Source organism: Ictidomys tridecemlineatus, chromosome 5 (genome assembly GCF_052094955.1).
Source record: "Ictidomys tridecemlineatus isolate mIctTri1 chromosome 5, mIctTri1.hap1, whole genome shotgun sequence".
Lineage (NCBI taxonomy): Eukaryota > Metazoa > Chordata > Mammalia > Rodentia > Sciuridae > Ictidomys > Ictidomys tridecemlineatus.
In genome coordinates this window covers 89385897-89411153 of record NC_135481.1, presented here as the reverse complement: position 1 = coordinate 89411153, position 25257 = coordinate 89385897, and the positions used below count along the sequence as shown (strand labels likewise).

Sequence of the window (25257 nt, the reverse complement as noted above, 5' to 3'; positions counted from 1 at the left end):
GGAGCCTGACCCCACAGTATGTAGATCGGAGCCAACTTTTTCTTCTATCAGATGTCGTGTCTCTGATTTAATATCAAGCTCCTTGATCCATTTTGAGTTAACTTTTGTGCATGGCAAGAGAAAGGGATTCAGTTTCATTTTGTTGCATATGGATTTCCAGTTTTCCCAGCACCATTTGTTGAAGATGCTATCCTTCCTCCATTGCATGCTTTTAGCCCCTTTATCAAATATAAGAAAGTTGTAGTTTTGTGGGTTGGTTTCTGTGTCCTCTATTCTGTACCATTGGTCCACCCGCCTGTTTTGGTACCAGTACCATGCTGTTTTTGTTCCTATTGCTCTGTAGTATAGTTTGAAGTCTGGTATCGCTATACCACCTGATTCACACTTCCTGCTTAGCATTGTTTTTGCTATTCTGGGTCTTTTATTTTTCCATATGAATTTCATGATTGCTTTCTCTATTTCTACAAGAAATGCCATTGGGATTTTGATTGGCATTGCATTAAACCTATAGAGAACTTTTGGTAATATCGCCATTTTGATGATGTTAGTTCTGCCTATCCATGAACAGGGTATATTTTTCCATCTTCTAAGATCTTCTTCAATTTCTCTCTTTAGGGTTCTGTAGTTTTCATTGTATAAATCTTTCACCTCTTTTGTTATGTTGATTCCCAAGTATTTTATTTTTATTTTTTGAGGATATTGTGAATCGAGTGGTTGTCCTCATTTCCATTTCAGAGGGTTTGTTGCTGATATACAGGAATGCCTTTGATTTATGTGTGTTGATTTTATATCCTGCCACTTTGCTGAATTCATTTATTAGCTCTAATAGTTTCTTTGTAGACCCTTTTGGGTCTGCTAGGTATAGAATCATGTCATCTGCAAATAGTGATAATTTAAGTTCTTCTTTTCCTATTTTTATGCTTTTAATTTCGTTCGTCTGTCTAATTGCTCTGGCCAGTGTTTCAAGAACTATGTTGAACAGAAGTGGTGAGAGAGGGCATCCCTGTCTTGTTCCAGATTTTAGAGGGAATGCCTTCAATTTTTCTCCATTCAGAATGATGCTAGCCTGAGGCTTAGCATAGATTGCTTTTACAATGTTGAGGTATGTTCTTGTTATCCCTAGTTTTTCTAGAGTTTTGAACATAAAGGGATTCTGTACTTTGTCGAATGCTTTTTCCGCATCTATCGAGATGATCATATGGTTCTTATTTTTAAGTCTATTGATGTGGTGAATAACATTTATTGATTTCCGTATATTGAACCAGCCTTGCATCCCAGGGATGAATCCTACTTGATCATGGTGCACAATTTTTTTGATATGTTTTTGTATCCGATTCGCTAGAATTTTATTGAGGATTTTTTTTTTTAAAAAACTTAGTTTTTTTTTTTTAAAGAGAGACTGAGAGAGGAGAGAGAGAGAGAGAGAGAGAGAGAGAGAGAGAGAGAGAATTTTTAATATTTATTTTTCAGTTCTCGGCGGACACAACATCTTTGTTGGTATGTGGTGCTGAGGATCGAACCCGGGTCGCACGCATACCAGGCGAGCGCGCTACCGCTTGAGCCACATCCCCAGCCCCTTATTGAGGATTTTTGCATCTAGGTTCATTAGAGATATTGATCTGTAGTTTTCTTTCTTTGAAGTGTCTTTGTTTGGTTTAGGAATCAGGGTGATGTTGGCCTCGTAGAATGAATTTGGAAGTTCTCCCTCTTTTTCTATTTCCTGAAATAGCTTGAAAAGTATTGGTATTAGTTCCTCTTTAAAGGTTTTGTAAAACTCTGCTGTATACCCATCTGGTCCTGGGCTTTTCTTAGTTGGTAGTCTTTTGATGGTTTCTTCTATTTCCTCCATTGATATTGGTCTGTTTTACCTGTCTTGTTGGTACAAAGAGGCACATGGGTGGGCAGTGGTGTAGGGGCCTGGAAATCTGAGATTTATGTCCCTCTCTGACCACCCCCAAAGCAACTTAACTTGAAAAAGAGCTCAGGAGCCTGTTCTTGCTTCACCAGGGGTTGTTTGGAAGTTAAGGGATTATGAGGAATGACAGGAATATTGGAAAACAGGAAGAATTTTTCAGGGAGGGAGGACTTCCCTCCCCTCCCCTCCCCTTCCCTCTCCTCTCCTCTCTTCTCCTCTCCTCTCTTTTCCTCTCTTCTCCTTCCCCTCCTCACTCCTCTCTCTGTTAAGTTTTATCTTCTCCCAAGACTGCTAGCTATTCCTAATCCCTCCTTCAATATTTCTTAGCCCTATCTTTTGGAATTTTTCTATTTCTGGATCTAAAAACTGTTTGGATCTTCACACTTTTAATTTGGGGGTGTAGCATTGGATTTGTTTTCAGGGACCATCCACAAGCCCACAGGTGACCAATTCATCCCAGTTGGTCCAGAACTTTCTCAGGTTAGCACTGTAAATCCCTTATCCCAGTCCTGTTATCCCCCTAACAAACTGAAATGGTTGGTCACATGAGTGGTTACTCTGGCCATTAAGCCAGGCCCTGCTTTAGTAAATCTTCACATCTTCCAGGCAGATGTCAAGACAGCAAAAGAAATCCAGTCCCCAGGGTCATGCCAGGGTCACCAAAACTAAGGTTGGAATGAACTAGGGTGACAGGGATTGGGCTCAGAGTGCCTAGTCCTTGATGGGAGAAGAAAGACCTTCAAGGAAGATGGGGAGAGAAGGGAGGCAAAGACAGCCCAGTTTCTGTCTGAAGGGCTTCTTCTTCCTGGAGCTCTGAGCCAAGAGCTTCTTTTTCCAAACACAGGCTTCTTCCGGTCCTGGTGTTCTAGGGCAGAAAGAGGTTCCCTAACTTCCTGTTACATGTTCCCCATCTCTCTCACCCAGCTTGGTCAGAGAGCCCTTCCTCAACTCTGCTTTCAGGTTTTTTTAAAATTGTTTTAGTTGTAAATGAACACAATACCTTTATTTCATTTATTTATGTGATTCTGAGGATTGAACCCAGTGCCTCACACATGCTAGGCAAGCGCTCTACCACTCAGCCCCAGCCCCAGCCCTGCCTTCAGTTCTTGCTGTGGTTTCAGCCCATTTCTTTTCATCATATCCTTTGCCTGACAATTACTGGGTCGACTCTGCTCAGAGCAAGTAGGAGCACTGTGAGGTATCAGGGACCTTGCAACTTTCTTGAGAAGTGACAGGGTTGAAACAGAAGCAGGAAGGTATTCTTAATTTTTATGTTCTACAGGAGATTTCAAGGAGAAAAGGCATCCTTCCATTCAGGAAAAAGAAGGGACTCTTTCTCTTTTCATATTCCTGGATTTCTCTCTTGGTAGGGCTGGTGTGAGGCATTTCTTGTCACTGTGCCCTTGCTTCTGCTTCTCATGTTCAGCCCAGGGCTTCAGCCTCTACTTTTCACAAGTGGAACTGGACCACCTAAGTCTGTGGGAATACAGGAAAGAAGTGATGTTGGTCTCCTTGCCCAGCCCCTTATTCTTAAAAATCTAAACTTGGCAGGGTAGCCACATGGGCAAGAACAAGGCAAGTGGTTGGGGGAAGGGGAAGAAATTTGCATTCTGTATGGTACCAAAAAGACCACTTAGACTGGTTTCTACAACAGAGAATGGAGAACTGGTTAACATAGAATGGAACCAATCCCCTTAAATGAAGGGAGAGATGGTAGGTGCTGGGGAGAGGGCTCTTTTCCCACAAGCAGGATCATGGCCCAACTGAAGCCAAGAACAGGATGCTGCCCTCTTTGGTTTACCAACATGCTATCTTTAAATCACAATGTTACCTAACTCACATCCAGACCCCAAATCTCTTACATTTTCAACCTACACATCTCATTTATCTAAAGATCTACATTGTACCTGTGAAACATATGAAAAATTTAAGGAAAAAATTTGGATATTGGCATTTTAGCCTTTCAGTCTGAGCCTGTTTCCCCTCTCCTGCCTTCTTCCCTCCTCCTGTAATTCATAACTTTGCTCAATTTTCCAGTCTAGACCTGCATCTTTAGACCACACCCCAGCCAACTCATACTGGCACCCCTATTTCCTCTTCTAATGCCCTTTCCTGGGTTCTTTTTCATTGCATCTCACCCCTCAGGAGTCCTCCTTCTAGCTGGGCTGCCCTGGAGCACAAAGACTATCCCCCTTCCTCCCAGTTAAGGGAGGGGGTGGGGGTTTCAGCCCCACCCTCAGGAAGATGTGTCTTCCCCCTCCCTTGTTCTGTGGTACTTCCTCTCTGGTTGACTTAGCTGATAGCACTCATACCAAGGCCCACGCCTCCGACACTGGGACAGATCCAGATTAAGCTATACCACCTTGCCCTGGCTCTGGGATTGGCATCAGCTTTCAGCTGTTTGGCAAAGCTTATAAGTAAGTATCCTAGAAACTGGGAAGGTGGTGTGGGGGACCAGCTACAGCCATGAGAGAACGTGCAAAGGAATCTCTAAAGAAAGCCCAACCAGTGTAAACGGAGTTGGGAGGATTTGACCTCAAAGCCTACCCATTAACTCCATCCCCATCCCTGTTATTTCTGGTGAACCCCTGGAAGTCTCTGGGGTCAGAGTGGGAAGGTGATTGGAAGAAGTCAAAGGGACTGAGGGGCTAAGGTTCAGGCAGGGGACAAGGGTGCTTTCAAAAGGTACAGCACTGGTGAGGAAAATCTCCCAGTTTGATTCTGGACTTCAAGAAAGGAGTCTGAAAAGATATGAAAATGTTGTTACTGGGGATGGCTGTTTATTTTGTAATTGGGTCTGTGAACAGGAAGGGGCCCCGTGGCCCAGTTAGGAAACTAGTTTTTCTACTCAACCGGATCCCCTTAAGTCAGGTCAGTTGGTGGTGATGGGGCAGTTTCAGAGGTGCCTCTGATGATGCTGATCTTGAAGACAGATCAGCATTTTCAGGCTAAGTGTGTCAGGGAGTCAGGAAACCTTTGGCTTCCTGCCCTTATGAGTGTCCACCCTCACTTCCAGGTCATTGTGATGGCCACGAACACTACATCTCCTGCTGCATCCTCCTCACGAGGTGTCATGCTCATATCTCTGTTGGCTATCATCTTACTGTCAATTGCACTGGCTGTGGGGCTTCCTGGCAATAGCTTTGTGGTGTGGAGCATCTTGAAAAGGATGCACAAACGCTCTGTCACTGCCTTGCTGGTGTTGAACCTGGCCTTGGCCGACTTGGCCGTATTGCTCACTGCTCCCTTTTTCCTGCACTTCCTGGCTCGTGGCACCTGGAGTTTCAAAGTGGCCGGCTGCCGGCTGTGCCACTATATCTGTGGAGTCAGCATGTATGCTAGTGTGTTGTTTATTACAGTCATGAGTCTGGACCGGTCACTGGCTGTGGCCCGTCCCTTTATGTCCCAGAAGCTGCGCACCAAAGAGATTGTCCGGCCGTTGTTGGCAGCTATCTGGGTGGTGTCCTTTTTGCTGGCCACGCCAGTTCTTGCATACCGCACGGTGAGTTTGGGATTGAACAACAGGAGCCTGGTGTGCTTCCCGAAGTACCCCAACGAAAGGCACAGGGCATTTCATCTACTCTTCGAGGCCTTCACCGGCTTCCTGCTGCCCTTCCTGGCCGTGGTCGCCAGCTACTCCGACATCGGGCGCAGGCTGCGGGCGCGGCGCTTCCGTCGCAGCCGCCGCACCGGCCGCTTGGTGGCACTCATCATCCTGGCCTTCGCCGCTTTCTGGCTGCCCTACCACGTGGTGAACCTGGCCGAGGCGTTCCGCGCATTAGCCGGTCTGCGCGCTGGGTCGGGTCCCGCCGGGGAGCGGCTGCAGCTGGCCCGCCACGTGCTCATCGCACTGGCCTTCCTGAGCAGCAGCGTGAACCCGGTGCTGTACGCGTGCGCCGGCGGCGGCCTGCTGCGCTCGGCCGGCTTGGGCTTCGTCGCCAAGTTGCTGGAGGGCACCGGCTCTGAGGTGTCCAGCACACGCCGCGGCGGCACCATGGTCCAGACCGTAAAGGGAGCCATTCTCTCTCCGGAGCCTGCACCCGCCGAGAGCATCACGGCCTCCTCTGAGCCTCTCCAATGAAGCTAACTATATGAGATCTGGTGGAAGGAAGCTCGCTTTCCTCCTCGGAGAATCCCACGCTTGCCTGACCCAGTTCTGTACCCGGGGAGAAGAATCTGCGCGGGAGACCGGGTGGGGCGGAAAGAAGAGGGTGGGGTGGGGCAAGTCAGGGCAGAATGAGAGAGCATTCTCTGGCCAGATTCCTGCAGGAAGCTTTACAATTAAAACTCAAAGTTTGAAATCGTCAACCCTGTGAGTGGGGGCACATGTGTTATGGGGTGTAGGAGTGCTCACAGGCACCATGGTGAGATTCCTCTCAACTGTTGAGAGTCACATTCTTTAGTTCCCCGTGATTTCCAGTTTTGGAAAGAGAACAAAAGGAGATTCTGAGGTAGGTGATCTGCAGATCCCACTTTGAACAGCGTTCACAGACTACTGAAGGAGACTGTCAAAAAAGACCACCCATGTAGGCTTCTCATTGCAGGCTTATGACTCAGGGAACCTTCTGAGATAATGTGCTGCTGTGAAACATCTTCCCTGACACCCTGGTAAGTGTCCAGCTTCCTGCTAGGAATCTTTATCCTCTCAGCAGATGGTCTAGGGCATTACCTTCCTTTCCTCCATTTCCCAAGGAGTTCTCATTTGAGATGAAAGTCATTACATCTTGTCTCCTAGAATTCTGCATCTCAGCATCTACCAGCCCCACAATATACCCTGGTACAGAGTGAGCCTGAGGGCCCTCTGTGGCTATGGTCACCCACAGGAAACAAAGACTCCCCTAAGTGAGAGGGATGAGCTAGTACTTCATAGGGGTGACTGTTGTCTTGGAGCACCTTTGGCCCAGCTTTGTTCTGATGACATTTTAGGATGATGACAGCAGCAGTGGCAGTGCTGTGTTCTGTGGATCCTCCCCATAAAAAACAAGACAAAACAAGCAAACAAACAAACAAAGAACCAGTGTGAGTCCATTAGAGAGAGAGAGGATAGGAAAACCAAAAGTCCATGTGCAACATCTGTAACAAATGCAGAGTATTAAGATATCTCCTGTGGACTTCAAAATATGAGCAGGCGAGAATGAAGCATTGACCTAAGTCACGTGTTTTATATCAGCATTTGCATAGAAAGATGCAGAAGCAAGCAAGGCAGGCATCCAATGGCCCTGAGTACAGGCGAACCCCTAAATTGTCTACAGGTCTTTACAAGAAAGCATGGTGGGACAATTTGAAAATAGCAGCTGAGACTGGAAGGAACCTAATAGATTATTTTGTAGGCCTCTTGCCCATTCTGCATTTACGTTGAATGAATAAAAGTTCAATGTCATTTTCCTGGAAATTCTTTCCAGTGTTTGTGAGTAGGGGCAGGAAAGGACATATCTTTGTTTTGAATTATGTGCCTAAAATTCTTTAAGTTTCCAAGGTATACAAAATATTGGAATCAGGTTAGTGTGTAGGCAGGCCGGCCAAGAGAGTCCTCTCCTGAGCTAGTGAAAACAATCACTCCCTTCCCACTTGCTTAGGTACATGTGCACACACATGTATACATACTCAGTTTAACCTAAAAAGAAACTGAGGGGTGATTCTCAGCTGCATCCACAACTTCTGACATCAATTGGCATTAGACATCCTAGAGTTTTTTTTTTTAATATCTTTTTTAGTTGTCAATGGACTTTTATTTATTTTTATGTGGTACTGAGAATTGTACCCAGTGCCTCATACATGCTAGAAAAATACTCTACCATTGAGCCACAACCCCAGCCCTCCAGAGTCTTTTTATTGAGGATCTTAGAAGGGATGAGAGGTCTCAGCCCAGGTGGCTGAAGGGGGTCCAGATCGTGTCAAGTCTGTGTTTAGGAAGTAGGTGCAGAGCTGCCCTTTGCCTTTGACCTTGATAACACCCCTGCTGTAGCATGTATAGCCCAGGGATTGCAGAGCCTGGGCTGTCTCCTCAGTCACCTGCAATTGGAGGGGGCGGTGTGAGGGAGTATGGGGCATGCCTATCCTTATCCCCCTCCCCACATGCCTCCAATGTGGTTTACTTACTTGGATTTTGCCAAGGACTCCTGTAGTCTCCATGCGGCTGGCCACATTCACTGTGTTGCCCCAGATGTCATATTGTGGCTTCTGAGCCCCAATCACTCCTGCTACTACTGGTCCATGGTTCAGTCCTGAGAAGGAAAATGGTAAAGAGGAACCCTGATGGGAGGAACTGTTTTTTGGTACCAGGGATTGAACTCAGGGGCACTTGACCACTGGGCCACATCCCCAGCCCTTTTTTTGTATTTTATTTAGAGACAGGGTCTCACTGAGTTGCTTAGTGCCTTGCCATTGCTGAAGCTGGCTTTGAACTTGTGATCCTCCTGCCTCAGCCTCCAGCCTCAGTCACTGGGATTACAGGCATGCACCACTGTGCCCAGTTTGATGGGGGGAACTTTGAAGAGGGAAAAGGGAAGAGGAAGCTAAAGGAACTGGGAAGGAGGAAGGACCTGGGGGGACTTAAAGGAGAGGAGGGGTCTCTGGGGCTGGAGGATTGGGTCTGAGGGAAAGGAGGGGGGCATGCCTTTTAGCTCCTGGCCCAGCAGCTTTATGCTTCATTCATAGGAGTGAGTCTGGCGAGGGGGTCCAGGGATGGGGTGCAGTGCAGTGAACAAAGCACTTGGAGTGGGGAGAGCTTGGGAAGGTGAGAGATACCACACTACCCCAACAAGGGGGGGGGCTCTCACCCACACGCAGGCGGAAGTTGTTGAATGAATGCTTGTTGATGACGTCCAGCTTGGACCCCAGGGCCACTGCAAATTCCACCATGGTGCCAAGGTGGCTGCAGCTTCGCTCAGCATCCTGGCAATGGGCCCGCCCACCAGGATGGGCCAATGAGGGCACAGGAATAAGTCCCACTCATGGGACCACCAGTGAGAGCCCAAAGGAAGGTTGGTAGGTAAGGAAGGGTTGTTATACCTGTTGGGCCTCTTGTCCAGAGGTGGCATTTAAGCCTGTGGCTGCCATGTAGGTGCTGCCAATGGTTTTGATCTTCTCCACCCCACTGAACTTGGGCTTGGAGAGCAGCTGTACAGAGAGGAGGCCTTGTCTCTAGTCTCTCTTGCTTTCACCCTCCCCTCTCCCAGAAGCTCAGCCTCAGGCCTTTGGAGGCTAAAGGACCAGGCTGTAGAATAGGGGATGGTGGTAGGAAGGAGAGAGTTGATAGTCAGCAATTTGCTGGAGGGAGTAGATATGTGGCATCAGAGGAAGAGAGGGGGTACTGTGAGTGGTGGATAGAATTGGCCTCATGGCCAGAAAGTAAAGTAGAAGGAGGTACTAGTGGAAATTCCAGAACCCAGGACACAGGTCCTGGGGGGCCTTTGGAGTTGTCACCTCATCAAAATCAGCAATTATTTCATTGAGTAGCCGCAGACACTCTAGCCCCTCGTGGTTGATGTTGGATTCCGAGTAAAACTCCTTGAAGTCCGGGACTGAGGCGAAGAGCACACAAACACACTCATAGGACTGGTGGTAGAGGTCCTGGAGTGGACAGGAGGCTGAGGTGAGGGAGGGGTGTATGTCATGTGCTTTCCCTTTCTGGGTCTGTACGGGGTCCTCCTTACTGAAGCCACACTCTTTGTCCCTCTATTTAAGAAGCACTGAGAAGGAGGGAAAGGAGTAGGGCCAGGTTATCCTAGGGATATGACTCAGGAATCAAAGATTTGGTGTTGTTGTGATTCCAGGAAAGACAAGAGATTTGGGGTCAGGATAACCTCATAGCTATATATATGAAGGGACTCACTCTTAGACTCGGGATCATGTCAGTGGGAATTATTGCTAAATTATTGCTAAAAGATGTTAAGTCAGATAAATCAGCTTACAAAAATAGCCAAAGTTTGGAACACAAAATAAAGCATCAACAGTGAGTATGACAAAAAGGGAAAATTAGAGTAAAATGATAAAGATGGAAGCAGGTCTGAGATTAGTTCACAAAATGGGTGCCATGAAGTCCTTGTTAATCCTAGATTCCAGTTCTGAGTTTTCTAACAGCCAATGTGAAGAAAGAAACAGAACCAGTTACAAAATTTCCTGTGTCCACAAGAGAAGAAACCAGAAGTAGAACTACTTCTGATTTTGAGATCAGAGAGTAGGTGGTAGGGACACAAGTCTGTGAAATAGCTCTTGAAGTGTTTCTTTTAACTTCCTCCAGTATATGACAAGAACATTTCCACAGTAAAGAGTGTCAGGTGATGGTGGCACAAAAAAGATAGTGCAAAATTCAATAACTTTCCAATGGTCTGATAGTAGCAAGATTTCTGAGTATCTAGAGCAGCAGCATCCAATAGGAATTTCTGCCATCATGTGCTGTCCAATATGATGGGCACTAATCATATGTGGCTATAGAGTACCTGACATGTAGCTAATGTAACAGAGGAACTGAATTTTTAATTTTAATTAATTTAAATTTAAATTAGAAGGGCCATATACAGCTAATGGCTACCATATTAGAAACTAAGTCTTGAGAGATGGATGAATTACATCCTCCAAATAACTATCATCAACATGTGACTAAAGAAACGTATGGAGTGGTAATGAGTTGGAAAAGACACGCTCCCAAGTAAGAACTTGAAATGCAGAAATTCTGTCCTCACCAAAGACAGAGTTCAAAATCTTGTGAAAATGGAGGCACCTGCCTGACAGGGACAGGGCTTGATGAATGTCTGACCCACTGTGGGGGAGTCCAGAGAGGATGGGACAAGGGCCCAGGCTTTCATCCAAACATACTCCCTATAGCATCTGGGGCTTAGGAGCCAGAGATAAGGAATTACCTCATTGCGCCGGTTCTGACCAATGAACTGGGGGGCCACGTGTGCAGGGAGCACATTCTCCAAGAGCAGCCGGGTCAGGTTCTCCATTGTCTCTGTCTCTTCCTGCTCCTTCCTCAGCTTTTTCTTCCACAGGAAGTCCAGGCGGCAGTAATATTCATTCTAGGGAGGGTCAGCAGGGGACCATGAAGAGCCACAGTGCAGGGGAAGCCTCAGTTCCTGAGTGTTCATGTCCCCACTCCACAATGCCTAGAAACATCCCTACCCCCAGCTTAGAGATAAGGCTAAATGGGTAACTCTCCTTGGAGAGAGTATTCTGGAAACTAGATTCAAACTAGGGTATGTGGAACTGGCAGAAGATTTAATCAGCCAACTAAATAAAGCATGGCCTTTCCCAGATTTGGGGATGGGGGAAAGAGGGACCAGAGAACTTGAGGGCACTCCTCTTGGGAAGTGAAAAAGCAAGAAAAGGAACAGGAAGGTTCACTTAGAAGCTTCCAAAGAGCACACCCCTTGGGCTTAACCCTGGAGATGAGAGAGAAAAGTCACCAATATGGGGACTCCAGATTCACCATTCACAGGCAGACTCTAGAGGGCTGAGCTGAGGACTTACCTGCCGAGCCAGGACAAGGAGGGTGAAGAAGAAGATGAAGAAGGAAATAGCTCCCATCAGTTTGGGTTCCTTCAGCACTCCAGGCCTGAGGAGGCCACAGATCAGGGCTGTCCCTTGCTTTGCCCCTTCCTGATGGCCACCTCCCTGTCCCTTCTTCCCTTGTCCATGTAACCCCTCATCCCCCCTCCTCCTTTGCCCTGTGGGTGGTTCAGGTTAGTGAGGCCAGGACAGCTCTGCTGTGTCCTCTCTGACCCCCTTCCCTGAGGTCCTGAAAACCACTGTCCAGTGGCCATGCATACCTGGAGTCCATGTGGCCTAGATAAAGACGAGCGATGAGGCAGTCAGACAGCCAGGCGTGGGAGTGCAGGAAGAGGGAGCAGGAGGCTGCCAGCCACAGCAGGAGCAGCAGCAGCTTCAGTTCAAAGCTCATGTGCAGAAAGAGGGAGCAGGAGAGGAAACCCAGCACACAGCAGTGCATGGAGTACTGTGGGGCCAGGCAAGGTGATCAGGAGTGGGCGTGTCCCATAGGACACCCAAGGGTTCCTGTCCTATTCTTTCTAGGGCCCAGGTTCTATCAGGGGGACAGGAATGTCATCCACACAGACACAGTTCCAATCCATAGTAAGGAGTGTGCCTCAACTCTAGAGGTGGGGTTACTGAGGAAGGCTCTGGGGAGGGAGATGCAGGGCTGTGCAGAATACTCACTGGGACGCTGATGAGAGGCAGGGAACCGGGCAGTTCCCAGGAGAGGTTGAAAGCCATGGAGGATACATTGAGGCCCTGAAAAGGGCAGTCTGATGATGCTGGTAAGAAGAACTGCAGAAGGAGATGAGAAGATGAGGGGGCAGGCAGCTCCTTGGGCACAATGGTGGCTTTAGCTGAGTTTTGGCCAACCTAGGGATGAGTTAGGGCCAGACTCCCACAAAAGGCAGATTCTGTTATTTCTGGTTGGTGAGCAAGCCTCAGCCTGGGTCCTCACTGAGGGAAGGGAGTGTAGGAGGGTATCTTGAGTACTAGTCTGCCATGGATGCACCTTTTCAACTCTTCCCCGTTGCTTAACCTCTCTGAGCCTTAGCTTCCTTTTCTGTATCTTGGCTGGGGGATAATTTCCTGCTGCATTTCACAGATAGAATTCTAGGAACTATTGTAAGTTCTGTAAAAACCAGCCTACTAAATAAAGTAATAAGTATCTGCCCACATAGGAAAAAGATAGGAAAGATGTCAATGTGTTATTAATAATAATAATGCTCAGATGATAGGTTGTGGGAGTCTATAATTTTTTCCTTTATATTTTTACAACATTTTCTTTTGGCCTAAATTCAGCTGCCCTCCCAAAGCCAGGGATCCCTTTTCAGTCACTGATGGAGGTGAATAGGGCCTCCTTTGCCCTCACCAGGCTAGTGATGGCCATGGTAAAGACCAGCAGGATGGTGGCAGTGCCCAGGGCTACTCGCAGTCCAGGCCATGTGGCTACCAGGTTAGACAGTGCAGGTAGCCAATGCAGCATCTTGGGACCTTTCTGGACACACCTCTGTGGAGGGAGCACAGGTGTCTTAACCACTGGGCTGGGTTACATTCTTCAAGCCAGGTCATGTCTTGGCTCAGCTTGTCCCTACCACCCCCATCCACCTTACCGTCAAGTACTCTGAGAAGCAGATGAAGAGGAGGAGAAGGAAGAGGAGGAAGGTGATGCTGTAAGTGATGGCCAGAGCTGGGGGCCTATGGGAAAACCAAGGGAGGCTTTGAAGTGCCAAAATAGGCTCTCTGTGCTGTGTGGGTGCTAGGGCAGCCAGTTGGGAGGTGGCAGGGGGAGGTGGGTTAGAGGTGCTCCTGGGGATCTAGTTTAGTTAAAGTGGTCCAGGCTGATAAAGAACATTATGTTCTGGTATTTTGAGAAAGCTGAAGGGTCTAGGACAGGGTTTAGGTGGAACAGGAACCAATAGGGTGGGGACAACACTGAAGGGAGGTGCTCACAAGAGTGGCTGAGACTGTATCAGTCCAATTTCTGGGCCAAAGCTCTTTAACCTGGCTGAGTGTGTGTGTGTGTGTGTGTGTGTGTGTGTGTGTGTGTGTGTGTGTGTATGCTCACGCACATATGGGCAGAGTGAGTGCTAGGGATTAAACCCAGGGCCTTGAACATACTAGGCAAGTACTTTACCATTTAGTGACATCCTGAGCCCTGCTCCCCTTTTAAAAATTATTTTTTAGTTGTAGTTGGACACAATACCTTTATTTTGTTTATTTTTTTTATGTGATGCTGAGGATAGAATCCAGGGCCTTGCACGTGCTAGGTGAGTGCTATACTGCTGAGCCACAACCCCAGCCCCCATCCTGAGCTCTTTAAAAAAAATTTTACTTTGAGGGACTGGGGCTGTGGCTCAGTGATAGAGCACTTGCCTGCATGTGTGAGGCACTGGGTTTGACCCTCAGCACCACATAAAAATAAACAAATAAAATAAAGTCATTCTGTCCATCTACAACTACAAAAAAAAATTTATTTGAGACAGTTTCTCACTAAGTTGCCCAGGCTGACCTTGATTTTGCAATTCTGTTTCCTCAACTTCCTAAATGGCTGGGATTAAAAATGTGTACCATTGCTTACAGCTCTGGTGAGTTTTGAACAAGACTTATACCCCTCATAGCAATGGACTAGGAACAAGGGTGTCCCGTGTGTGTGTGTGTGTGTGTGTGTGTGTGTGTGTGTGTGTGTGTGTGTGTGCGCGCGCGCGCACTGATGATTGAACCCAGGACCTTGTACATACAAGGCAAGCACTCTACCAACTGAGCTATATCCCCAGCCCCTATGAGGGTGAGCTTTCTAAACTTATTCATTTACTATGAGATTTGGGCTTCTCAATGAGAATACAACTGCTCTCATGGGAATGGTGTTAGCGCCCAAAGAGGTGAGCAGGTGAAAGTGCTTGGGTACATAATATTTAGATGAGGGCTGTGGTTATCCCTGGTTCTCCAGAACACGTTTCCTTAGTAAGTGCCTGAAGCTGAAGGGAAGGGGTGAAGGAAGAATATGTGGGTCAGGGGTCAGGAAGGGCAAGGCGATCAGTCAGTGTATGACAGCCAGGACCTCCCTTGACTGGTGCTCTCACCTGTTTGTCACCAGCATTTGGATGATGAAGTTGGACAGGAAAACCAGGAAGGTGCAGGCTACATAGTATTTGAAAGCAGGAAGGGCAGATAGCCGGTACTGCAAGGGAACAGGTAGGTGGGCATTGACAGTTGCCTACCACTAGCCTCATAGCTCTCCCTCCAGTTCAGTTCCATGTAGCCCCTACCAGTTCTTAAAGGAACTGTGCCCATACCTCCTATTCCCTCCCAATAATCATCCAATCTACTGGATAATTTGTCCTTTATGAGAAAGGCAAAAGCCCTCATCCCCACCCCAGGGTCAAAGACTTAGCAGACCTGGGGAGGGGAGGGGACATACAAGGCCTGACCTCTCTGGAAGGACCAAGGAAATAAAGATGGGAAATCCTTTGGTGCCCCTCTCCCCAGCCTACCTGTTTCTCCATCTCCTTATCTCGGAAGTACAGTGTCAGCAGGTTGAAGTCCTTTGACTGTTTCCACTGTCTGGTGGGAGGTAGGGCAGAGGGCAGTAAGCACCAGAGAAGACCAGGCAGGGCAGGGGAGGGCAGGGCAAAGCAGAGAGCAGGAGGAGGTGGTCAGGTGGGTCTTCCCTCCAGGACAATTCCTCACTTCCCTCCAGGCCCTCAGGGGAACATCATCCCTCTTCCACCATATGACTTTGGGGCCTGCAGCCCACCCAGTCATCTTTGCTTTCCATACTTCTGTGAGTTGAGCTGTTCGATGACCTGGAAGAATTTGGCATCTCCAGTGTCCAGCTCATCATCTAGTCCCCGGAGGGTCCGGCTCCTGCATGGTGACAAACAAATCTATCACCATGGAGATTCTCAAAGTATCTGAGCAAAAACTGCAGCCCCCGCACCAGGGAGAATGGAGATAGGTCACCCAGTCAGCTCCATTGTCAAAACGGTTCAGGTCTCCTTACCGGTCCAGGCTCCACTGGGGGCTGAAAGAAGCCAGGCCCTTCTCCTGTTGGGACAACATGAGGGAGCAGTGAGTGTCACCTCCACAGTGAGGGAGATCACAAACTGTACTGTATGCTCTGTGCATGTCCTTGACCTTGGAGATTTGATCTCGCTTTTTCATCTGTTTCTACTGATATTTCTCTCTTCCCCACCAAATCCCTTCTTCCCTAAAGGAACAGTTCAAACCATTTATTCTTTAAAGTTTCCTCTTGACTAGAGATCCCCAGGGTCTTATACTCTTTATTTCCTCATAGTTTTCCATAACTTTTAACTCCAGCGACCCTTTGTCTTTTATATTCATGATGGGCTGTTGATTCTGTGTTTCCATTTCCTAAAGACTGCATAAATTCAAAGGCAGGGACTTTCCCATCACCATTGGATGCCAAAAGAGGGAAAAAAAAACTTTGTTAATTTAAACTGAAGTGACAATTCAGAATATTGTGACTCTGACCTTTTGTGAGATTAGCCAGGCTGAGCTGAGAAGTGGTGGGGGTGGATAACAAGGAATGAAGAAGAAAAGAGAAGAGGAAAGGAAATCAACCTGATTATAGATATTCTCTTCTTCACTGAAAGGAATGCAGGGTATGAAGAAATAGGAAAATGAGCATGCAAAGCAACTGCTCAAGGAGAGTATGAAGTACAGTGGGCCACAGTCCAGTCAAGCAGTATAGTGACCATTCCTCATTCCTTCCTGTTCCCTTGGTTCATGTGAAGGAAGTAAGGTCACAGGGTTACATCTTCCCCTAAACCAAAACGTGGTATGTGGAACGAGGGGTTGGGGGAGGGGATATTGTATGGACCCATGTAGGCATTGATATATGCACCTTTTTTTTTTTTTCAAACTACCTACCTATCCTCCAATATCTGTAAGTTATTTAATGGCAGGGAAAACATTTATTTTAATCTTCTCAAGAATTAGCCTAGGGTTGGGGCTATAGCTAAGTTGGTAGAGTGCTTGCCTTGTATGCACAAGGCCCTGGGTTCAATCCCCAGCACAAAAAAAAAAAAAAAAAAAAAAGAAAGAAAAGAAAAGAATTAGCCTAGTACCTGCCACATAGGTGCTCAAAAATATGGAGGGGTGGGCTGGGGTTGTGGCTCAGTGGTAGAGCACTTGCCTAGCATGTGTGAGGCATTGGGTTCGATTCTCAGTATCACATAAAAGTAAATAAATGAAATAAAGGTCCAACAACAACTAAAAAAAATTTAATATAAAGGGGGCCCTCGGGTATAGCTCAGTGGTAGAGTGCTTGCTTAGTATGCATAGGCCCTGGCTCCATCCTCAGTGCTCCCAGTTATTTGCCCCTGCCCCCCAGCACACACAAATTGGAGGGCATACAAAGATGAATGGTAAATACAAATACTGCACACACTCAACCAAGTTTTACCTTGTTTAAAACAAAGTAGGTTGATGGTGACTCTCAGAACTTCTTTGTGTGTGGGGGGGCAAGGAAGTACTGGGGGTTGAACCCAGAAGGGCTCTACCGCTGAGCTACATCCCCATCCCTTTTTATCTTTTATTTTGAGACAGGGTCTCATTGAGTTCCCAGGCTGGCCTCAAACTCCTGCCTCAGCCTCCTTAGCTTCTGGGATTACAAGCATTTGCCACAGTGCCTGGCAGGATTTCTAACATTTGATGGAGTTCCTGGAACTTCAGGGACTGAGAAGTGGAATTCCTGGGCTAGCAAGGTCCTGCCTTAGGAGATAGAGGGGTGACTGTTCCTCCACTCTGATATATTCCAGGAGGTCTATCGTAGGTTCTGGTGGGCATTCCTACCACAGGAATTGCACCCAAGGTCATCTTGTGGTACTGGGCTTATGGTAAACCCCGCACACAACTCCACTCCTACCCTGGAGATTTCATCCTGAAATAGTCAGTGGGGCTTTGAATTCTTCCTTCCTCTGCCTTTTGCCAGTTTAATCCTTGACCTTTCCCTCTCCCCATGCTAAGACTAAGAATTAGTCCTCTCCTGAACCACTGCTGCCAATGCTCCCTGACTTCCCAGTGTTCATTGATCTTTGGCCTTCTTTCCTGCTGGATGCAAGAGGAGGAAGAATGGAAAAAAGAAAAAGCACTCTGAAGACATCCTATAAATGCAACCAGGTCTATCCAACAGGGAAGATTCCAGGGAGATCTGTGGAAAGTTGATGGGAATGCTGAACAGATATGGAGAAGTCTAAGAAAGATGAGAGACAGCAGGGACTTTACCCTGGCACATGCCTTTAGGAACATGACCAGAGTCCCTGTATGAGGGGGTTTTGACAGCTCATCATGGAGCATCAACCTCAAGAGCCAGCCTGCAGGGTAGACGCAGGCTCCTCTACCCATATATGGATCACTAGTTACCTCCAGGTGCTACATAAGGAATCTGGCAGTGATTGGCCCTACCCTAGCTCCACCTAGACAAGGAGTGGGTGACTACCTCTCCTTCCCTACTACCCTTCCTGTTCATGGTGACTTCCTGCTTCAAGGCCATGTGTGATTTTCAATTCCACTCATTTTATCCATGCACAAATTCTGGGGAATTGGGGCAACAACTAATTTGACCCCATCTCCCCATTTCTAGTGGGAGTTAAAGAAGAGGGGTGGGGTTTGTAGCTCAGTGGTAGAGCGCTTGCCTTGCAGGCGTGAGGCCCTGGGTTTGATCCTCATCACCACATAAAAATAAATACATAAAAATAAAGATATTAGATTCATCTACAACTAAAATTTCTTTTTAAAAGAAGAGAGCGTGTAGTTGTAGGAATTGCATTAAGCAGTGACATCTCCTGCTGTGATGGGTGTGCAGCACTGGAGTGAGACAGGAGGAAGCAGAGTGTATACTTCCTTTGTGGTGTCAAGGCAAGGGGAGGTTGAGGAACAATGCACATGTCGCATCTTCTCTGAGGTGAGCTCGAGGGCAGTGGTCTTTGCTCTTTCCACAAAAGGAAGTGCAAGGACAGGCTGGACCAATGGCTGGGGCTACCAGACAGTTCATGACCTTGGGATATCACAATCTTCCAGTGACTCACTGGTCCAGTGGTGAGGGATGCTAGGAGTGGGACTTGAGGACAATGGGGGTTGCTGTGCTGGGGCTTATAATGGAGGTGCACATACCGGGAGAGGGGTAGAGGTGGACACAGGACTGTCTACGTGGCTCAGGTGGGCGAAAGGCTTGGCCGCACCCCAGGACTCCAGGTAGCGGGTCATCAGTAGTGATGGGCGCATCTTGTGGCCCTCCAGAGAGGACAGTAAGCCTCCTGCAGTTCCCTTCTCATCCTCCTCCTCCGCCTGGGGCACAGGAAGACTGAGAATAAAGATCACAGACATTTCCCCTTTTCTCCCCAGTCCCCTGAGAGGCTTTTGTCCCTGCCCTCCACTAGTACCCAGGAACTCAATCCCTGACATAGAAGAAGAGATCAGGCCTATTGCCTGTAGGTGGTTAGTATGGTGTAGTCCCTGGGGTTCCTGGTCTTTTACCCGAGGATCAATGACCAGGTATGTAGGCTCTCCTAGCTCCCTAAGGTATGGGTCCCGGGATTCCACAGCTGCATCCTCCACAGCATAAGCCCCTGCCAGCAGGGCCAGGGTAGCCCCTGTGATGTGCACTCGTCTGGAAGGAGAGGGTAGTAGGAGTCATCAAGGAGGGCCTCCAAACCTTCCATTTCTTTCAAAGATCATTCCTGCAAGAGCGACTTCAAGAAAGGCCTTGTGTTACAAGGGGTGCCCCCCCATGCCCCAGGATCTCCATGAGCTCCACATGGGGTTGTGTTCATCTTACGGAACTATGAAAAGGGTGGCAGCATGTGGGCAATCTCTTGCGTGGTTGCCTGGGGCCTCAGGTCTCACCCTGGTACACCACCAGCTTCCATGTGGTTGGCCAGCGTGACGTCATGGGACCAGACATCGTACTGCCACTTCTGCAGCCCGATGACTCCGCAGAGCACACTGCCTGAGTGCACACCTACACGCATGTTGATGTCCACACCAGTGGCTGCCCGCAGCTTCCTGAGCAGAGTGTGTGGTACAGTCTGAGTCCTGCCTTTAGCCTTGTCCATTCCACATTCCTCTTTCTCTCAAGGAGAACTCCACCACCCTGACTGTCCCCTCCCACATCCATCCCTCCGTATCCCTCCTGCCCACTTGCCCATGCTAACCTGATGGCCCGACACATGTCCAGTCCCATGCGCACGCAGTTGATGGCATGGTCTGGCAGCGAGTGGGGCAGCCCAGAGACACAGTAGTAACAGTCCCCTAGGATCTTGATCCGCATGCATTCATGTTCCTGGTAATGTGGTGAGGGGAGTGTATAGAGGAACCTGATTAGAGGTCAGAGGGGTCGGAGGGAGTTGAGAAAAGTGGGGAGTGAATGTGGTATTCCTGAGAGTCTTTGAGGTTCTGAATATCAAGGTCAGATCTAGGGACTCCCTTAATTTGATATGGGGCTAATTAAAGTGTCCCCTGTGGATGTTTTTTTAAGAAAGAATTCCCAAATTCTGGAGTGTCTCTGGTTCTCCCTAGTTTGGTGTGTGTAGGGTGTAACTAGATTTGGATGGAAGCAATCTCAGTATGGAAGGGCTTGAAGGGGTGCAATAACAGATTGAATCCTAGGGTTTGAGTAAGTGCTGCTGAGGTTGCAGAGGACAGAAATTTCTCTTCCCCCTCCAACTTCTCTCAACTTGGAGGACCTGAAAATCTCTCTAGATTTTTAAAAAAAATTTTTTAGAAATACATGCCCTCATTCAGTACTTAGAATGAAACAAGGGGTATACATTCCCAGCCCTTTTTAAGGTTTTCTTGAGTTTTTTTTTTTTTTTTTGTACCAGGGATTGAATTGGGTGGTGCTTAACCACGAAGCAACATCCCCAGCCCTTTATTTTCTTTTATTTTAAATTCTGAGACAAGATCTTGCTAAGTTGCTCAGGGCCTCACTAAATTGCTGAGACTGGCTTTAAACTTGTGATCCTCATGTTTCAGCCTCTCAAGTTGCTGGGATTACAGGCTTGTGCCACCGCACCTAGCTATATTTTAAATTTTTGACACAGGGTCTTTCTTAGTTGTCTAGGCTGGCCTCAAACTTGCCATCCTTCTGCCTCATCCCCCTGAGAATCTTGGATTACTGGCATTTGGGATTTGGAACATAAAGTGTAGAGATACCTATGCTGGAGCTTTAAGCACACTTGGGGGCATCATGGTTGGGACATCTGGAGAGAGGTTGAAAAGTCTCTTCAGGTTTGAGGTGTATGGTGAGTAGCTTCAGACTAGGAATATCTGAGAGAGTCTCCTAATTCCACGGGAGTATCTGGGGCTCTGAGGTAGGACTGGGATCTTAGAAGACAAAAGCTATCCTTGGAAGGGGCTCCCCAGGATGGGGTACTTGAGGATCTCTGAGTGGGGAAGGAGGCCCTCTCTGACCTTGGCAATCTGGTCGAATTTGCCAAAGAGTTCGTTGAGCATGAGCACCAGTTCCTTAGGGGAGCACTCGCTGGCCAGCCGCGTGAAGCCCACAATGTCAGCATACAGTACACTGCACAGGATAGACCACATCAGTGGGGTCAGGGTCTCAGCCCACAGGCTCTCCCCTTCAGCCATCCTTCCTCATACCTGACTCCCTGGTGCCTCTTGACATAGAGGCTGTGGAAATTGTTCGTGCTTTCTGGTCGTGACCCCTGTACAGCCTGCAGCCGTGCCATGATCTCTGCCTTCATCTCTCGGGCCAAGTAGGCAGGTAGGATGGATAAGAGAAGGTGTTCCTAGAGGAGGTCATTTTGAGCACCAACCATCCTATACCCTAAAACCAGGAGCCCCAGCCCCCCAGTCTCCCAGAAGCCCACAGAATGCTCCACTTCTACTAGGATGCTCCCCCAGAGGCCCACCAGGGCACACGGCCAGCCATGCTCCAGCACCCCATCCTGACTAATCACCTTTAGGGACTGAACTCTCAGTACTAACACCTCGATTAGAATTCTTCACTTCATAACCATCTTAAGTTTCAGCTTGTTTAACAACAACCTTCCAAGATAGGCAATAGCCACATTTTATACAAAGGAGAAAATGCCATAGAAGATCAAATGAGTCACTTAGCTTGTGAAGAAACCCACTTGTGTAATCTAAACAACTCTTTTCTCTGAGCACTGGTCCCAACCCTCTTTCTAGGCCCAGCTGACCTGATGCTTTTTCTCCGTGTCCAACCTCTGGCGAGAATACAGGGAACTGAGTGCCTCCCGGAATGTGGCACGCAATGCTCTCTCCATCAGTGCCTTGTGGTATGCTCCCACCACATTGCCACACAGGAAGAACACTGCGTTTGCTGCCAGCTGTAGATGAGGAGTACCCTCAGAGGGAGGCTTTAAACTTTCGATCCTCATGTTTCAGCCTCTCAAGTTTCTGGGATTACAGGTGTGTGCCCAGGTGAAGTTGGGGGAGTCTGTAGTTGGAATTGGTCTCCAAGACCCTCTGGGCTCTATAGTTAGTGACCTAAGCATCCCTAGGGTCATTCATCTTCCCTGCTGTAGATTCTTGACTGTTGGTCCATTATGGGCTCTTAGGTCTAGAAATTTCTGCATATATGGAATACCATCCCACCATCCTCATCCTCTGCCCACTGTAGCTGCACAGAACTACTCAAGTCCTGATTTACATTCTCTGTGATGGTTCCATCATCTGTATCTCCATATCTGGCTCTCTTAAGAGCCATGAGGTCCTTCCCTTTGGGTCCGGAGCCCTCTTCTGGTATCAGTAGGTATCTGCACTGGTGTATCAGCTCCACCAAGGGGATCTGTATTTGTATCTGTGGGGATTTGTGTTTGTATCTTGCACTCAGTGTTGCACCCTACTGCAGTCATAGCTCAGCAAATGCAGCAGAGCTGGCCCTGGGCACTGCCTGGGCTACTTATGTTCTTACCTGTGGCAGCAGTGAAGGCTGGGAGTCCTGCTGCCGCCCAAGGTACAGCCCCACGACCAGCAGGTGCAAGAGAGAAGAGGTGAGACCTGCAGCAGCAGCATCCCTCATGCCCAAGGGCAGCATGGCATACACCGTGAAGATAATGAAGAGGAAAAAGGACACCTGGAGCAGGGTGGGAGTAGCAAAAGGCCTACTTATGCTTCACAAGGCCTGGGGCCAGGTCCAGGCTAAGGTGGTCCTCCATCCCTTGCCTGCCATCCCTCTCACCTGGTCCCAGGCGCTCACTATGCCTCCAGTGAATAGGAAGCCGTGTCCTAGAGCCAGCAGCGCAGCCCACACAAGGCCTGACAGGGGTCGAGTCCAGCGCTGGAGTCGCTGCTCCCGGGAAGCTAGGCCCAGCAGCAGGGAGAAGCCACCCAAAGCGCATAGCACTGTGGTCAGGAAGCTCAGGTCTGAGGTCAGCTCCTGTGGGGAAAGAGTGCATTAGGCAAGATAAAAAAGCTTGGGAAGCTCACCAAAGGTGAGGAGAGACGACTAGATAGAGGAAGAATAGATAACCCCTCACGGCAGTTCTGAAAGGGCACCTCAAACCTAAGTACAAAAGAAGCATGACCCCTCTACTTGCCATTCATATTAGGTTGAACTCTAAGAAATTGTCTATGTCCTGCTGTTTTTATCGACAGGGATGGGTAATTTCATATCGTTCGACCTATTATTTTGTTTCCATGATGCTGCAAGCCTGCAACATCTACCCAGAACAGGCTTCAACGCCAGGCTGGCTGTTTGTCAATCTATGATCTTTCCACGCCTCAGTTTTCTTTCAAACGGGAATTGTAGCACCCTCCTGGCCTCTGGAAATAAGTGACCAATCTTAACTCACAAGATGGCACTTAGGAAAGAAAGTCTCCAAATCAGATGATTTGGATGATTTGCTAGGAAGAATCCCCGCCCCAGGAGTCAGAGGTTGGAAGCCTGGGGTGGGCGGGAAACAGCAGGGGGCGCCTGAGCTCCGCCTTGGTCCCGCACCTCCCTAGCGGCGGAGGACTAAGATCTCGCCACCTGCCCCTGCCCTGACGCGTAGTCCCCCTCGGTCCCCGCCCTTTGTCCCCACCTCTTTCCGGACTTTGGGGGTGGACTCGGGTGAATTGGCCGCACCCAGTGACTTCCCCACCTTTTCTCCGAGGAGTGAAAAGAAACCCTGGAGCAGTATATTACCAGAAATGCAATTGAAGACCTCTTCTTCCTCAAAGGAAAAACTAAAAATGGGTTTCTTTGGGGACTAAATGAAAGCGGGATGGAAGGTGCCTTCTGGGAGTCTATCCCACATTCCCAATGTGGGAGAGAAAACCAGAAACTTATTTCCTCCAGCAGCTTGAGTAGAATTTCCCCTCTGGAAAACTGGAAAATTCGGTATTGGATTGTTCTAGAATCAGCAGACCACAAAAACTTATAAGGTCTGTTAGAATTCTGTTAGAGTGAAATGGGAAATATCCAGGACTCAGTTAACCTTCCTGGGCAGACTCAGAGACCAAGGCCCACAGGGTGTTGTGACTTGCCCAGGGTCACCACAGTTCATAACAAGGCTCAATGCTTCTTTTCCCGCTCCCAGCAAAGAGAACGTTGAAAAAGAAGATCCCATAAATCCCAACTCCCCAAATGTCAACTAGGCAGCTATCCTTCTCTGGGCTGCAGCAGAGTCGCCGCTCTGGAGCATGCCTCAGAACCAGAGGCCCATCTCACCCTGCCGCTGGCCCAGGCGACGAGGAGCAGCGCCACTAGCGTGCAGAGGACGATCAGCAGCAGCAGTAGTAGCAGCGGGTACTGCTGGCTCAGGCTGTAGTAGGTCTCATAGAAGAGGTCTTCTTCGCTGGGAGGTGGCCGGGGGCTGAAGAGGCGCGCCATGGTAGCCCTGTCCCGAGCCCCAGGCCTGGGGTGGACCGGACGCTGGATTACTTTCAAAGCCCAACCGGCTCCACGGTGTCTTTCTCACCTGCCCCAAGGCCCTTCCCTCTGCGCCCCCAAACTTGAGGCAATCCCGGTCTGCTTACAGGCGCTCCCTGCGGCCTCCCAGCTCGCTCCCAACTGGCTCCCAGCTGGCGGTGACCGGACTCCCTGCTCACCCCAGCCTTTCCCGCAAACTCAGGCTGTGGAGGTGCCTTAGCAAAGTTTCATCACCGGGGAGACAGGGCTTGGAGTTGACGCTGCAAGGCTTTGGGTTCCCACTTTCCCCCAACTCACAGCGCGCCACACTCCCGCAGCTGGGAAGCTGGTTGTGGAGTCAGGCTCAGTGCTACACTAGTGGCTCAGAGCCTGGGGCGACAGGCGCTTCCCTCTCGGCGCCACGGCCCCCTCCCACTTCCCCGACAGGACAGCCCGGCCCCTTCCCGTGCCGGAGCCGACTCCCCTGGCTTCCTCCCCGAGTCGGATTGTGTTCCTGAACTATCGCCTTCAGTCCTCGGTCCGCTCAAGAAAGGGGAATATGGACAGTGGGAGAGACTGTGGGGTCTGCCTGATGGGATGTGCCAAAATGGGAACTGAACATTTGGATGTGGGGAGACCGAAGGAGGGCTAGAGTGAAGCCTGGCAAGAATATAAGGAAGAGTGTGAGTCCTGGTGGGCCAGTTGGGGGCTGGAATCTAAGTCAGAATAGGGACACACACTCCTCTCCACTCCTGGCCTCTCTGGCAGCAGTTGTGGCAGAATCTGAATTGTCCATACTCTCACCATGTCCAGCTCTGGGAGCAGGGAAGTCTGTGTGGAGCTTTGTGAGCTATAGCTTTCCATTTCAAAAATGCTCCCCAAGCTTAGGAAGCAAGGTGTTTGTGAGCCACTGTGGTAGCCTTGTGTGTTTGTGTGTGTGTGTGTGTGTGTGTGTGTGTGTGTGTGTGTGAGAGAGAGAGAGAGAGAGGGGGGGGGGGAATACGAC

The 25257-nt window shown here is 48.7% G+C and overlaps 2 protein-coding genes across 13 annotated transcripts; one reads left to right on the top strand and one right to left on the bottom strand.

The window, feature by feature from the left end:
* The first annotated feature begins 1395 nt into the window (after positions 1-1395).
* Positions 1396-7295, top strand: Ltb4r (leukotriene B4 receptor). Its single transcript, XM_005338712.5, has 2 exons — positions 1396-4332; positions 4932-7295. The coding sequence occupies exon 2, from the start codon at positions 4941-4943 to the stop codon at positions 5994-5996; it is 1056 nt and encodes a 351-aa protein (XP_005338769.3). The 5' UTR covers positions 1396-4332; positions 4932-4940; the 3' UTR covers positions 5997-7295.
* Positions 7296-7728: 433 nt separating this feature from the next.
* Adcy4 (adenylate cyclase 4) lies at positions 7729-24655 on the bottom strand. 12 transcript variants are annotated; one of them, XM_013364503.3, is made up of 26 exons: positions 24380-24653; positions 24072-24258; positions 22599-22796; positions 22332-22493; positions 21595-21744; positions 21032-21180; positions 20843-20954; positions 19585-19712; positions 19277-19435; positions 18908-19040; positions 18545-18718; positions 15411-15454; positions 15188-15274; positions 14902-14971; positions 14491-14588; positions 13021-13105; positions 12780-12917; positions 12092-12202; positions 11686-11870; positions 11387-11471; positions 10777-10935; positions 9341-9487; positions 8927-9034; positions 8695-8809; positions 8015-8139; positions 7729-7927 (listed from the first exon to the last, which is right to left on the bottom strand). In XM_013364503.3, exons 2-26 carry the CDS (start codon positions 24231-24233, stop codon positions 7757-7759), a joined length of 3255 nt encoding a protein of 1084 aa, XP_013219957.2. In that variant the 5' UTR covers positions 24234-24258; positions 24380-24653; the 3' UTR covers positions 7729-7756. The 12 variants fall into 12 exon arrangements, 11 of the variants coding, with proteins under 11 accessions (XP_013219957.2, XP_040131107.2, XP_077906409.1 ...); XM_040275173.2 differs by having other exon boundaries at positions 24452-24653; XM_078050283.1 differs by having other exon boundaries at positions 24072-24653.
* Between the last annotated feature and the right edge of the window lie 602 nt (positions 24656-25257).